The 16056-nt window shown below is 36.0% G+C and overlaps 1 protein-coding gene and 1 long non-coding RNA gene across 2 annotated transcripts in view; one reads left to right on the plus strand and one right to left on the minus strand.

Moving 5' to 3' along the window:
• The first annotated feature begins 1731 nt into the window (after window positions 1–1731).
• Window positions 1732–16056, plus strand: part of LOC109079874 — a 33186-nt gene continuing 18861 nt past the window's right edge. The window contains exons 1-3 of the mRNA XM_042768291.1: window positions 1732–2104; window positions 2458–2772; window positions 2954–3184. Of these exons, the coding sequence (XP_042624225.1) occupies window positions 2020–2104; window positions 2458–2772; window positions 2954–3184 (631 nt within the window). The 5' untranslated portion in view covers window positions 1732–2019. The remainder of the gene's footprint in view (window positions 2105–2457; window positions 2773–2953; window positions 3185–16056) is intronic.
• Window positions 14594–15667, minus strand: LOC122147168. Its single transcript, XR_006161446.1, has 3 exons — window positions 15356–15667; window positions 14751–14840; window positions 14594–14631 (listed from the first exon to the last, which is right to left on the minus strand). It is a non-coding gene; the product is annotated as an uncharacterized LOC122147168 (long non-coding RNA).

The following is a 16056-nucleotide window of genomic DNA, read 5'->3' on the forward strand; positions in this document are numbered from 1 at the left end:
GATGTTCTCCACATAAGTATACACCATACAGTAGCAGGTACAGACTGAATGATAACATGCACTTATAACACTTAAAACGTGAATGAATTCCGTCATTCTTAATAAATAAATAAAAATCCATGGATCCAACTGATTTAGAACAATGTTAACTGTAAGTAGAAAGACAGTTGTACAAAACATAATCCAAATTATGCATTAATTTAGCAGCATTCCACATAAAAAAAAAAGTATACAGCTTTGAACCCAAAAATACATAAATAAAAACACATAATTATAGTAAAATAAATGGTGAAAACTTAAATAGAAGGCCATGAATATGAATAAATATGACAACCGAAGGAGGATTTTCTAAAGAAGAAGACGGTAGCACCGTCGAGTAGACGCGCAGTGAACAGAAGCGCAGACAGCGTGACTGCAGTGAAGGAGTCTGGTGCTGGTGGATATGTTCAGTTCTCAACGAAGCTCCCGCAGTATTTAATCTAACTGCTTCTGCTGCCATTCTTCTGAAGTGTTATATCTGCCACAACATCAATTCATACATGAAATACAATCAATAAAAGTAGCGCCTCTCACAAACAAATCACATCGCCCTCCATTCTTTTCAATCTTCACTACTTCCTTATATACCGCAGGGGCTGCTGGGACTTGTAGTGCCCAAACCATGGTCCCATTACACTACATTAACATTAGAATCATTAACCGAAAAAATCAACCACATTAATAAGTGAGACAAGTTTCTTACGAAAATTAATAATTTTGCAAGCCTAACTAAATAACTGGAGGCATAGTTTTTTTTTTTTACTTCATGTAGATCACAAACCTCAGAAATCGGTTGATAAATGTAAACGTGTGTTTTTATCCCCGTTTCCATCCATTTATTTTTAAGGCAGTCTTGCCCGCACAAACATGGCGGACGTGTTGACGTGTCGCAGGTTGCCGTCGCCTCGCGGCGATGACGTCATCACTAGCGCGTGCTCGTTAGTTAAAGTTGTTTATAATGAAGGAGTTTGTAAGACAATGATGTTGATTCTTTATCCTGTAGACATGTAGATCATATCTGTGTTTGTGCATCAGTGTGTGTAATGTGTACTGTAGGTGTGAAACTTTAGGAATCTTATCCGAGTTGTAGGTTTGTCAATATTGATCAGTCAGTCGTATCTGACATAAAGATCACGAATGAAACTGTGACCACAAACACCAGTAACTTAAATTAATTATATGGTAATAATCAGCAATATGATTTCACTCAAATAACTTTATTTATTGAATGTTTCATTATGTGTTGACACAATGACTTATTTTAATTTTTCATTTATACAACACTGCACTGAGTTGTTAGAAAATAAATGCGTAGAGACGTTATTGCTTGATGAGATCAGGAACTGATGAATCAGCTTTTTGAACCGGTTCAATGATCCGATCTGTCCAGAAAGAACCGGTTCACAGAAATGAATCGGATTTGTATCAATAGAACTGAAACAAGGGGAACTTAAACACACAGAGCAAACAAGGATTAATTATCAGGTTATCAGGATTTATGATGCTGATGACTGTTGAAACGTATCATCAGAGTCTGTGAAAGAGTTCATTACACGCTGGAAAATCATCTCTGAAGCTCTTTAAACTGCAGCTGATGCAACAACTTTCCTGAGCCACAGCACACATATCCAGCAGTCAATGTCTTCTTTACTGACGCTCGTGTGCAGCTACTGCTTGTGTATCAAGATATAACTGATGCTAATCATTTCAGAACACTATCAGTAAAACTATCAGTGAAACACTCGTGTGCAGAAGGAAAGAATAGTTTATAAACTGTGTTCAGAGCAGATGTGTGTTTGACAGAATGCACTTTCTCACACTGAAGAACATGTTTCACACAATGTAAAGCAGCACGTCTTCATTACACACAGACATATAGTGCAGCTCTAGCAGTCTCTAAACACTCGGTCAGTCAGATCAGAGGAAGTTAAAACCACAGGAGGAGCTGAGAGTATTTAAAGAAAGAGTTGAGAGCAAATAATGAAGAGAAAGACAGAGAAAGAGAAAATGTCTGAGTGTCATCTGTGTCTGCTGGGACTGATCGCTCTCTCTTCACTTCTCACAGGTAAAGAAATCTGTGTTTTCTCTTCAAGACATTCAGTGGACTCAGTCTGAGAAAGAGTTCATCTGAACACCATCAGTTTATTCTTGTGTTTGATACAGAACAGACTGCATTATTCCTGAACGCACTAAAACTAGACAGTTTCACTCTCAAACATCTCTGAATTATTCTCATATGAAGAGTGTGTTTGTGATTAGCTCTCTGATGAAGAACAAGAGTTTATTCTGGAGAGTGTGTTTGTAATAACTGGAGAAAAAGACTGTGCTCTAAACCTTCTGCCTTTTATGCTGGTATGTTTTATATTTTCATTTATTAATATATAACATAATGATCACTCAGATGTTCTTGTGTTTCAGGTACCAGTGGAGTAGATGATGCTCATGTGTTCATCAGTTCTGGTGAAAATGTCCGTCTGCGCTGTAATAATGCTCTTCCTGACTGCAAATCAACTACATGGTTCTATAATAAAGATTCAATGACTGTTGAACTGATTAATTTAGGGATAAAGAAGACAGACACACAGAGACATGAGAGACTGAGTCTGGGGTCTGACTGCTCTCTGAACATCAACAACATCTCAACAGAAGATTATGGACTTTACAGCTGCAGACAATATGTGAATGACAAACAACAAGGATCTGATGCTCATGTTCATCTGCATGTTCTTCATGGTAATTTTATGATTATTTGGTCAGTTTAAAAATAATTTAAAAAGCTAATTCTTCATTTAAACTCTCCTGATGATTGAAGAGTGTGTGATGTGTGTGTTATTGTGTGTTTCAGTCTCACAGACTGAGATCAGTGCAGGTCTCTCTGTGACTCTCTTCTGTCAGCTGTATTCATTTCCTCGAGTCTCTTGTGGTGATTCGGTCATTTGTGGGTTTGTTGAGCTGTTCTGGGTGAATCAGGCTGGTGTTAAACTGATGACAGACTCCAGATATCAGATATCATCCTCATCAGGACACTGTAACATCTCTCTGAATACAACACTCCTGAATGAAGATCACAACAGAGAGTGGAGATGTGAAGTTACTCAGAGAGATCAACTCAAGACCTCAGTCACATACACTGTCAAGAGTTCAGGTGAGAAACCTTCCTAACTCAATTTCAGAAGACTCTCTGATAGTCTAGTGAAAATAAAATATACTTTATTGTATTTGTGATATATTCCCTGTTTTAATAGTACATTGCAAATATACTAACAAATAATGTACTTTAAATCGTTAAAATATCTTTAAATATATAAAAAGTATTTGCCTATTTTCTTGTTATATATTTTTGTTCACTTTAAAACAACTGCAATTTAGTATATTTTCTACAAATATATTTTACAAAAATATAACTGAATTGAAAGTTCTGTTTATTTTTATAAGTATATTTATTTGCACTTTACTTAAATATATTTTTAGGATATTTTTACACTGTGTGCTTAAAGTGATCATTGTAACAATGCATTCAAAGTACATTATTTAATAACCTGAAGTTGTAGTATATTTTAAGTCACATTTTTTGAGTAAATTTTAAGTTTATTTCTGCATGCTTGGAATTCACTTCATTACTTGGACATACATTGTTTTCAAAAAGTAATAAAACAAATAAATAAAGTGAATGCATTATAAAGTTTACAGTCAAGTAAACACTGAAGTTCACTCAGTCTGCATTAATATTATATCATTGCATTATTATTACATATCATTATACATTTTATGGAGAAATAAAGCTGAAAAACAACATAAACTGGCATTGATATCTGTATAAAGCTGCAGAAGAGGTTCCCGAGGAATCAGTTTTAGTCTCTTTTAGTATTGTTTGGAAGTGGAATGACATACAGTTTGTCTTTAGAGCTAATAATTACACATTTCCATTTGAGTGATTGAGGATGCACAGCAAATACATTTTGAGACACTCTATGAATGTTGAGGATATATTTAGCTGAACATCTCTAAAACATGTTCCTCCACACAAGCTCTTTATCTAAACACAGAATCTGTTTGTAGCTAAAATAAAGCCTACATCAAGCTTTTATTTTTTAAATGTAATAACTTTTACTTATGGCAAAATATATATTTTTAGTGTATTTTCTAAAAAGATTGAGAAAAACCGCGCCCGCTTTCTAGGAGAGGGGGTTCGGCGTTAAATCAGCAGCTGGCAGCAGGAAGTGGCTGCCACTAAAACCGGAAATCAGAGGAGGCTGCCAGCGGCAGCGAGACAAATAAATAATTATATACATTTATTATTTTTGATACTTAGTTAAATACCTATAAAGGTCAGTATTGTATATTATTTAATTAAAAAGGTTTTTCAAATATAAACAAAGAAAAAATATATTTGGGTAAACGTTAATTTCCAGCTGAATGTTTATGTATGAATGCATGCGTGTACATCAATGTTTGTGTGAAATAAAGATAGGTACACAAACACACACACACACACACACACACACACACACACACACACACACGTTGTATATTTATTATAAAGACTTTATACACACACCTGCCTAAATGATCAAAAAGAGAGAGGTCTCAGGACTTACATTTATTTAAAATCATAGTTTTGCTGTTATATATTTTTTTACATTTGTAGTATTTCAAGAATGTACAATGTAAACAGCATAAAAATACAACCAGTACATCCAATAACGGAAATATCAATCAGAATCACTAACAACAATCCTGAGGTATTTACAAGACTCTCAGATCAGAACTGATGAGTTATTACTCCTCCAGTCACTACAATCACTGCAAAACCCTGGATGGGTGTGCATCTCTCCTCGTTTTCATCTTTCAACATAGTCACGTCTCCTTTATTTATACAGTGCTTTTAATAATACAGATTGTGTCAAAGCAACTGAACAGTATTAAATAGGAAAATACTGTGTGTCAATAATGCAGAAGGACAATAGTAAAAACTCATTTTTTAGTTAAAGGTAGTTCATCATTGAATCCAGTGATGTCATCATGCAGCTCAGTTCAGTTTAAATTGTATCTGTGTAATAATTTGCAATCAAGTCAACGATGTCGCTGTAAATGAAGTGTCCCCAACTAAACAAGCCAGAGGCGACAGCGGCGAGGAACCAAAATAGGGCTCCAACTAACGATTATTTTGATAATCGATTAATCGGTCGATTATTTTTACGATTAATCGATGAATCGGTTTATGTACTTATATTTTAGTTTTGCCCATTTTTTTCCCCAAGTAAATGATTAACAAAGGGTCTTTATCATTCAACATAGACTTTAGAGATTTTAACCATTTTGCATTGTCATATCCTCATCAAAAACATACCTGGAGTTGTGTTTTATTATGTGTTGGTTATCCTTTGTCGAACTCTTCTCCAATCAAAACACTGACCCATACATACTCTAGCAAATTTCACAAGGAGATTTCAAATAATGTTTTTCACCATGACAGTCCTTAGGGCTCCTAAAGTAGTTTAACATCCCGAACAAAGCTTATTAAGGAATCTTTCAGAACATATTTTCACGAAGAATAAAACAGAATAAAATTGCAGTAAATTGCATTTTATTATTTTTTCCCTGTAAACACACAGCTTATACCTGGGAAACAGCTTTATAGCTTATGCTGTGAAACTGTAAACAATCCTTCGAATAAAGTGCCAATGGCATGAAACCTGAATGGAACTCACATTTTAAAGTAAAAATTTAAAGTAAAATCCATCAAAAGGTTGTCCAGAAAAAAAAATTGGACACACACAAAAAACCTCCTGTGTGAAAAAGAGCAGTGAATGCTTAGAAAAAAGTGCATTTCAAATACATTTAAACATTTACCACTCTCATTCAGCCATAATTAGACTGCAAGACTGAATTATGAACTGGTAAACGACAAACTTATCACAGAACATGTTTGTAAAGCTTTAAATGTTAATTGTTAAAAAGCAACGTTATCAGCTTTTACGACTAAACATTTGCAAACAACATTGTACTGCAGAATCTGCACAAATAAGTCTTTGCACACCGTGATTTTCATCGGATTTAAATATTTAGTGGTCCTTATAACAGTGCAAAATTCAAAAATGTAATAAAGCGATAAAATGTTAAACAACACAGCTTATGCCTGAATTGACAGAAGTTCGACTACCTATGGGAAATGAGCATAGACAGTAAAAGAAATGGACACAGTGACCCCGTTGGATCTCACATTACATCTTCTTACAAAAAACCTGCGAAGGAAAAAATCTTCCCTAACCAAAATGTAATAAGCACCAATTATTTAAACAAAATAGTTAGACCTTATCAGCTATAATGTATTTAAATTAATAAGTACATAAAAAACAAAAACAACTTAACCAAGGAAATATAACTAAAAATAAATAAACTTAAGAACAATTCAAATTCCCTAACATAGGGGTTTATATCAACTGATATTCTGATATAAGTGAGAAGAAGTTGATAGCAGGGACTGTATCAATTTTCTTTAAGGATTTACAAAATAAAGAAAAGTCATTTTTTTAATGCATTCACATTTGGAAGAGATTTTGTGAAACGACATTTGTGGATATAGAATTTAACAAATAGTATTATAGTATTATTATTATTTATCAAATATTCAACTTTTTTATTCTTCATTAAAAGTCCATATTTGATCCCCCATTCCAGGAAAAAAAATCTATTTGAATAGACTTAGAAATCATCCAGTTATGTATTTCCTTCCACAAATTATGTACAATCTCACACTCAAAAAAAACATGTTCTGTTGATTCCGACAATGGTTTACAAATAATAACAGTTCTCCGTTTCAAAATTTGAATATTTTTTTTGAATAAATTCTTGTGAAGGATAAATTTCGTTTATCATTTTAAAATGAATTTCTTTAAATTTAGGAGGAATAGGAAATTTCAAAAACTTAGTTCTAATTGATCTAATTTCTTGTCTGTTTAAGTTTTTTTAAATAATATGTTCTTTTAGAGGACCCAGGATAGATCTCATCAATTAGAAATTTTTCTCAGCAACCGGTTATTTGCATTTTTTTGTCATCAAAATTTATACCATTGATCTGCTTTATGTAATTTCAGGTTTAGGGACTGATCCAAATTATTCCTTATATATATTAATCATAGCCAGTGGAATGTGATCAACTACATTTCTGTAGTCCTCCAGCGTACAAATTATTTTATATTTATTACTAAATTCCTCACATTTTAATAGATTTCCTTCTTCATTCATCAAATGAACAATGGACCAAATTTGTTTTTCTAACCATCCTTCCAAAAATATTGATTTCTTCCTTCTTAAAATCACCCTATTATTCCAAATCGGGACGTTATGTGGACTAAAGTTATGCTTGTAAACCATTTTCCAGTAGAGCAGCACTTGTTGGTGGAAGGCAGAGAATTTCACGGGTAACTTTGAAACCTCAAAATCACATGTCAATAGAAAATCTATACCGCCTAATTTTTTTAAACACAAACTTAGGTAAAGAGAACCACAAGTCTTCACTACAATTCAAAAACGACTGGAGCCATTTTAGTTTAAGTACACCATCCATGGTCTTAAAATCAATTGCATTTCTTCCTCCCTCCTCATATTTTTTAATCATATCTGCTTTTCTAATATAATGGTGTTTATTTTTCCAAATAAAGTTAAAGATGAGAGTGTTTATTTCTTTTAGGTTTTTAATGGAAAGCGGTAATGAGTACGCTGGGTATATTAGTCTAGAGATAAGTTCAGTTTTTTTGTCAATAATGATCTTCCAAATAATGTTAGGTCTCTCTGCAACCAATTATTTAATATTTTTCTGGATTTTTCAATGGGCTTCTGGATGTTCTTGTTGTTACTTGTTCTAGAGTCTTTGGAAACCCATATACCCAAATAACGAACCTCCTTTTTCACTGGGATGTTTATACAACATAGTTTCTGAACTGTCATGAATACTTAAAAGTTCGCATTTATTAAGATTAAGTGTTAGGCCTGAAGCCTGGGAGAATAATCTCATCCTCTGAAGAACGATAGGTATTTGATCTTTATTTTTCAAAAATAGTGTCATCCGCTAATTGACTGATAAGTATTTGTTTTCCGTCTATATTAATGCCTTCAATTTCAGAGTTTTTTAACCAGATGGACAATAACTCAGCAACTATAATAAACAACAGTGGAGATAAACTGCACACCCTTGTCTTATCCCTCTACCAATGTTGAATCTTGTGGTTGTACCCTCAGGGAGGGAAAACACAGCTACTAATATCTGTATGTAACATTTTAATTATATCCAAAAAATATTTTCCCAAATCCAAAGTATTCTAATGCGTGATAAATAAAAGAATGTTCCAACCGAATCAAAAGCTTTTTTATAAGTCAAGAATTAAAATATAAGCATCATCTTCCACCAAATAATTGTAATCTATTAGATCTAAGACCAATCTAATATTATTATGAATTAATCTAAATTTCATGAATCCTGATTGCGAGTTGCTTATGATGATTTGAGAGACCTACTTTTAATCTAAATGCCAATGCCATGGTAAGGAGTTTATAGTCTGTATTGAGGAGAGTGATAGGCCTTAAATTATTTAATATTCGTTTGTCTTTCTCCGGTTTGGGTATTAGTTTAATTAATCCCTGTTTCATCGTTGTCATCAATTCTTTTTTTATCAATACTCTCTATAATTGCATCAAATAGTAATCCTTTATGTCTTCCCAAAAATGTTTATAGAAATTAGCAGTTAATCCATCTGGACCAGGCGAACGATCAGATGCTATTTTTTTAATAACTTCATCTAATTCCCCTAATTTTAAACCTTCTTCACATAACATTTTAAAGTCATTATCAATTTTGGGATCTTATCCTCTATTGTTAGAAAAAAATTTTTTTGACTCCTGTTCATTGTAACTAGGAGAGTAAATGTTACTATAAAAGTTATAAATTTCTCTCGCTATTGATTTGGATTCTGTGCAGTCTTCCCCATTAATTAATAGACAAGAAATTGTGTTTTTTTCTTCTTGTCTTCGTTTTTCAAGCCTATTAAAAAAGGCTGATTTTTTTTCCCCAACCTCTATCCACTTCACCCCGTGATCTAACAAATGCCCCTTGGGCTTTGTTAAGGTAAAACTGGTCTAATTGAGTCTGTATATTTGAAAATTTCTATTTTATATCCTCTTCTGACCAATCCAATTTAGAGTAGTAATCGAGCAATGTTTTTCACCAAATGGTTTTCCTTCTCTCGTTTTTTTTTTCCAATTGTAGTCTTTTACTAAAAGCAATAGAGCGTTTTCTTATGGAAAATTTTAAAAATTCCCATTTTTGTGACCGGGATAACATGGTATCTTTGTTAATGTCTAAAATTAATTCTTTAATTTCACGACAGTAAACCTCATTCTTTAGGAGGAATGAATTAAACTTCCAATAATCCTTCCTACTCCTTGAAATAGTCTGATTAGAGATGGTCAAGCTTATTACACAATGATCGCTAAGTGGGTTTACAGAAATATTAGTAGATATTTTGAAATGCATCATGGGAGCAGAAACTAACCAGTAATCAATTCTTGATTTGTTGTTACCATTAGGTTTAAACCATGTAAATTGTCTTATGTTAGGGTTATTTGTTCTCCACATATCCACAAGATAATTTTCGTACATAAAATGACCAATAATGGTGTTTGGATGACACTGAGTATATTTTGAGGGCCACCGATCTATCCATTCATCTACAACCATATTAAAATCCCCACCTGCTACTACAAAATCAGTAACATAGGTTGTTTTTAGCTCCTCTATAACATTTGTAATTTTGTAAAGCAAAGTTTTGTTTCTAAATTCGTTATTGTAACCATAAATATTAATCAAAATGAAAATTACTTCTTCTATTTTCAAAACACAAGCTGCCCAGTGACCTTCAACTATCTGTCCTTTGTGCAACAACTTCACCATAAAACTTATAAAAACAAATAGCAACTCCTGCGGAACGATTAGAACCATGACTAAATATAATCTTGTCTCCCCATTGCTGGGACCAAAATTTGACATCCGACTCATCAGAATGAGTTTCTTGAAAAAGGAAAATATTTGACCTTAGTCCCTTACAAAAAAGAAAGATCGCTTTTCTTTTAACAGAGTCTTTTAAACTCCTTGCATTAAATGATGAACAAGAAATGACATTTTGATGTGGCAAACATCGAACACTTAAAAAGAACAGAAAAAAAATCAGTTAAGGAGGTAAAAGCAATAACTGTGAACGTCCCATTTTTAGAAAAGTCTTTCCCCATAATGTCCTTTTTTTCACATACTCAGCCCGCTCCTTTAGGTGGTCACCTCGATGCGCTTGCCATTGATGTATCTATATGGACCTCGGAAACCTGCGGTTTTCCCTTCTTTTCTCGCTTGTTCAATCTTGTGCCTTGCCAGAAGGTCATTCTTAGTTAGATCCTCTGCAAACCGGACCCCCGCCTCCCTGCACGCCGCTGATACTTTCGTTCTTTTCCAGATGTCATCTCGTATATTTCTTTTTGAGAATAGAACGATTACCTGTCGGTGCCTGTTCTCTATCTTTCTCCTACCTACCCTGTGGACGATGTCCACCGCGTCCTCCATCTTGTCAGCCAGGTCTGGGGCCACTTTGCACAGCAGGTTGACGATATCGGCTCTGATGTCTTCATTTACATCTTCTTTTTTCCCTTTAATCCGAAGACACCATTTTGTCTGACTATTGTAAGTCTTCTAATCGCTGTGCCAAGAGAAATCTGAATCACCCACCAAATCTTGCAGACGTTGTTGAATAATTTTTGTCCTGTGTCTTTTCTGGACTCTCTATGGGCTTCTCCCTTGACTTCATGCCTCCACGTTCCCCCGATAGCCTCATAGACAGTAAAAGATTGCCTGCGAGCTTCTCCTCCTGTCCATACGGTAATTTCTCTACTGTGCGACAGAGTGTCGCAGGTTATGATGCAATCGTTAGCCTATTTTTACAAAAGCTGCTTCTACGGGCCATAACGTAAGATACAAGGTAATGGGGCCCTTTTATACATTTTCGTGTGTCTTTAGAAATAATGAATGGACAAATGGAGTCTTTAAACGCCTCAGATGTAAAGTTTATTCGCTGTCAAAGTGACGCCAAAATGAATGGGAGTCAATGGGATGCTAACAGCAGGGGGGGTCCGCTAGCCAATGGAGGCGCCCAGGGATGCTTCAATAAAATATGAAACCCTGCCCCCTGGAAATGAGGCAGAACACTATTCACTCATTATTTGAGAAAAAACTTTGCATTGCAGTGCAAAAAGGTCAACATCATGTCCAAATGTTCAGGGCTTAGGCTTGCTTTCTTTTTAGAGGCTGTTTCCTGCCTGCGCAGTTTACAGGTTACTCTTCTTTTTTTTTGGAGGCTCAAAGTAAAGTTTTCCCACACTTTGGATGACTTTGTACGATTAGTTTTATCTTCCGCTTTTTTCTTTTTCTTTCTCGAGCTTACTCCACTGCCGCCTGCCTCACCCATCACGCTGAATGCTGCAGAGACGCTGTGCGTGAAGCACGTGACATTAAACGAGGCCAGCTATTGGCTATTGGCTACTTCTCCTGCTGTACTGGTTGAGTAAAACCTCCAGTGGCTCATTACTGCCACACTTTGGTCACCGCAGATTTAAAATATGCACAAATAAGCCCGAAATGAGCCCCTTACGGCAAATAAATGTTATTTAGCAACTAATCGATGACTAAATTAGTTGACTACTATTTTAATAATCGATTTTAATTGATTAGTTGTTTCAGCTCTAAACCAAAAACTCCATCAGTGACAGAATGGAGAAAAAACCTTGGGAGAAACCAGGCTCAGTCGGGGGGCCAGTTCTCCTCTGACCAGACCGAAACCAGCAGTTCAATTCCAGGCTGCAGCAAAGTCAGATTGTGCAGAAGAATCATCTGTTTCCTGTAGTCTTGTCCCGGTGGTCGTCTGAGACAAGGTCTTTACAGGGGATCTGTCTCTGGGGCTCTAGTCCTGGTCTCAGCTGTCTTTCAGGGCTGTAGAGGTCCTTTCTAGGTGCTGATCCACCATCTGGGCTGGATACGTACTGGATCCGGGTGACTGCAGTGACCCTCTGGTATCATTACGGAACTTGGTATGTGTCTTTGGCACCATGCCCTTATGGTGGGGGCCCCCCTCCCACCACGTGAAGTCACCTGTGCTTGAAGATTATTGACACAAGTGTCACGCTATAATGTTACATTATAAATGAATACAGTGAGGTTATGTATTAATACAAAATAAATAATAAAAAACGATACTTAAATAAAATACTTTACTCTTAAACTTCTGAATACAAACTGTCACAAAACAAATAAATAATTTGCAAATGCAAATGTGCATTAAATGTGCAATCTTTTAAATAAAACCAAAACAGACAAACATTAATATAATCAAAAAAATAGAATGTTACAAAAAAATAGATAAATAAATAATGAAAGCAAACATAAGAATAGCAAGGGTTCAACAAGGACAACTGTACAACAATGACCACAAAATCGTTCCTTCCTAGCTTTTTAACCTCACTTAGAGACTTAAATCTATCCTCCAACGACTGAATGCTACAGTCCACTACAGCATTAAAAAAGGACACTTCTAGCCTCTTCATAGCATCCACTATCGGCTCATCTGCAGCCTCATAGGCAAAGTGCCTTTCTGTAGAACGCAATCGCTTTTTTTTTTCAGCACTGCTTCTGTGTTCATCTGCTCACAAATTTCTTTTGCAGATGTCTGTGCATCACAGAAGCCTGTTTTTTTCGGTAACTGATGAGTTTCGCCTTTGTTCTTTTGTACAAGGTTAACAGCTACATCAAGCTGCATGTTGGTTGACTGTAGAAGCTTGCTAGTGATGTTAATTTTAGACAAAATGTCACACCCAGACAAACACAACAAATCTGAAATCTAAAATGAACCTATTTCTTCCGCAAGGGAGTTGGCTTCAACAGCCACTACAGGGTCAGTCGCTTTATTTCTAACTTCTAGCAGGGCTTCCCTCACCTTCTCTGACTGGTAGCGCAAAGCTTCAATGCTTTTTATCCGGCTTTCCCAGCGCGTCTCACTCCAGGACTTGAGGGTGAGGTCAACAAACTTCCGTAAGATGGCCCACCTTTGAGTGGACCCAGCGAAACAAATTGTACAACTTCTCCACATTTCCAAAAAACACAAGAAGCATCCGTTGATGCTTTAGCCGCATCTGACACTGTCAGATTTAGGGTATGAGAACTGCAAGGCACATAAAAAGCTCTTGGATTTTTAACCAATAGGCTAGTCTGCACACCTTTATTTTTTCCCTTCATATTAGCCCTATTGTCACAGGACTGCCCCCGACAATCCTGAAAAGGGATGTTCAATTCTTCAATCCTGTTAAGAATTAGACTGGACAAACCCAGGCCAGTGGATTCTGGAGCTATCAGAAATCCTAAAAAGTGCTCTTGTATTTCTGGTGTTCTGCCCAGAGTGACTGAGCGCACCACAACAGTCATTTGTTCATGGTGACTAACATCAGGTGTACAGTCTAAAATAATTGAATAATATTTGCAGTCCTTGATTTCTGCCACCATTAACTCAATTATTTTGTCACTGTCACACTCTATCAGCTCATTCTGGATAGTCTTACCTAGGTACGTGTTGTGCTGTATTCCACTATCAATTCGTCTGATGTGGTCTTTTAACACTGGGTCAAATTTTGCTATCAGTTCCACCTCTTTAAGGAAGTTCCCATTGTTGGCCTGATGCAAAGTATCGACAGACCCCCTGAGTGCAAGATTCCTCTCTGCCAAAGACTGAATGATACTAATAAAACGGATGAGAACATCTCTCCAACGATTTTTTTTTTCTGCCTCCAAAAGGGCCATTTCTGTTGCATCAATAGTCTTCTGCTTAGAAAGATGGAGGGCAAAGTCTTTCCACTTCACCATATCATTGCAATGATCTGGACTATTCTCATGCTGTTTCAGCAAAGCACCTACATTTACCCAATCACGCTGTCCCTCTGTTGACAGTTTTGTGGACTTCCTCGAGAATAATTTGCAACAGAAGCAGTAAACCGCATCTTTTTTTTTTTTTGAATAAATTAACCAGCTTCGCTTGATTTTTTTTCCCCATTAACTAATTGTCTGTATGTATAGTGGTAGTGAAAGCTTCGTCCATCTGATTTCTTGGGGAAGGTGAAGGGTGTCACTTATTGGCACTGGCCCTCTTCTTACCAGATCAGTCCTTTCTGAGTCTGACAGGAATTCTGACCATTCAACTGGGTCAACTGGAGGAGCTGTTGATCTATCTTGATAGCTGGAGCTTGTTGAGGGAGTGGATGGGGAATCTATAGTTATATATATATAGTTATAAATCTATAGTAGTGGGTACAGATGTAGAAGGACCTGTAGGGACATTAGATAAAAAAATAGAATTATAACATAACACAGGATATTGTACAGTAAAGCTAAAACAAAACAAAAACTGTTAGATTAACTGACCTGTCATGCCGGCTGAGGTTGAAACCGATGTATCAGTGCTTGTAACTGCTTCTCACTTTCAGGTGCTTGTAACTCTGCAGTGGATGAACCTGCAATGATAAAATAAACAAACAAACAAACAAACAAACAAATAAATAAAAAGCTATGTTAAATGTGTCATGTCATATTAACAGGCTATGTAACCATTTGCCATCAAGAAAAACCTCACCTGCTGTATCATCAGCTGTGGAGGCACTGACACTTGAAACATCAGGGGCGGGTAGAGTTGGTTGTGCTCCAAAGTACTTCAACAGTGTTCCTGAAGAAAAAAATAGCATTGCATAAGTGCAGAGTTGATCGAGCAGAATGAGTTTGTTTTGCCATCATTACTTACACAACAGGCATTTCCACACCAGTGACCACACCTAACAATTCATATTCTATTGGCAAATGAGGCATAATTGCAGTATGGTGAAAACTTAACATGGTGATCTACTGCAGCCTATAAATATGAGGATAGCACTGCTACATCACTCGCCACCATATTAATAAATAAATAATAAAGAGAATATGGCATCCCTTTCACTTAGAAGGTTAAGTTCCCATGTTTTCTCCAACTTAAACTGATATCTATAATCAATACGTGAAATACACCTAGATAAATGTATATTAATAATGCGAGACATTTCACTGTTGATGGTGGGGATTTAACGTTAGCTCTGGTGATGGCTTATATAAGATCATGAGTCATGACTAGCTGCTACCTCAAGTGACGTGAGCACAATTTGTGCTGCTGCTGCACAAAACATACTGTAAATAATCATGCAAACATACCTTTATCTTGCTCTTTTTTCTCATCCTCTGTCCTTTTCTTCTTTCTCTTTTCGGCACCAGACAGATAAATCCTTTTTTGTGACATGGCTTATCATTTATTACAGTGCACTTGCGTGCCAGCGCGAATTGTCAATGCACGCGAGGTGTCTATGCGCAATTGCGCATGACTCAAACGCTAGCAGACACAGCAGCAGTTTTCGGCAAATCAGAAATTTTCTCGTCTCGAATTATTCATTCGTATTCATTCATTCATTCATTTATATCACTTGTTTAAGTTATTTAATTGTAAAAAAAAAAAAACATGATTGGGGGGCCCCCCGCTTAGTTCGCTTATGCCTCGGCCGGCCCTGCTCTGACTTGGATACAGACTGGATCTGGTGGCTACGGTGACCTCGGAATAAGAGAGAAACAGATTAATATAATTTAAGATGTTAAAATCTATACGATGTTTGATAGGGAGCCAGTGCAGTGTTGACAGAACTGGGTTAATATGATCATACTTCCTGGTTCTAGTAAGAACTGTAGCTGCTGCATTTTATTATTCAGAAGAAAACGGTGACATTAATACCTAAATTGCTTTATTAACAGTAGACATGAATGCACAGCCATATTAATGATTATTCCCATTGCATTTTGTCATCATGTATCTAGCAGTGATCACATTTTCATGCTTAATTTGCACATCTGGTAAGCAGTTGTTG

Source organism: Cyprinus carpio, chromosome A13 (genome assembly GCF_018340385.1).
Source record: "Cyprinus carpio isolate SPL01 chromosome A13, ASM1834038v1, whole genome shotgun sequence".
NCBI classification, from domain to species: Eukaryota; Metazoa; Chordata; class Actinopteri; order Cypriniformes; family Cyprinidae; genus Cyprinus; species Cyprinus carpio.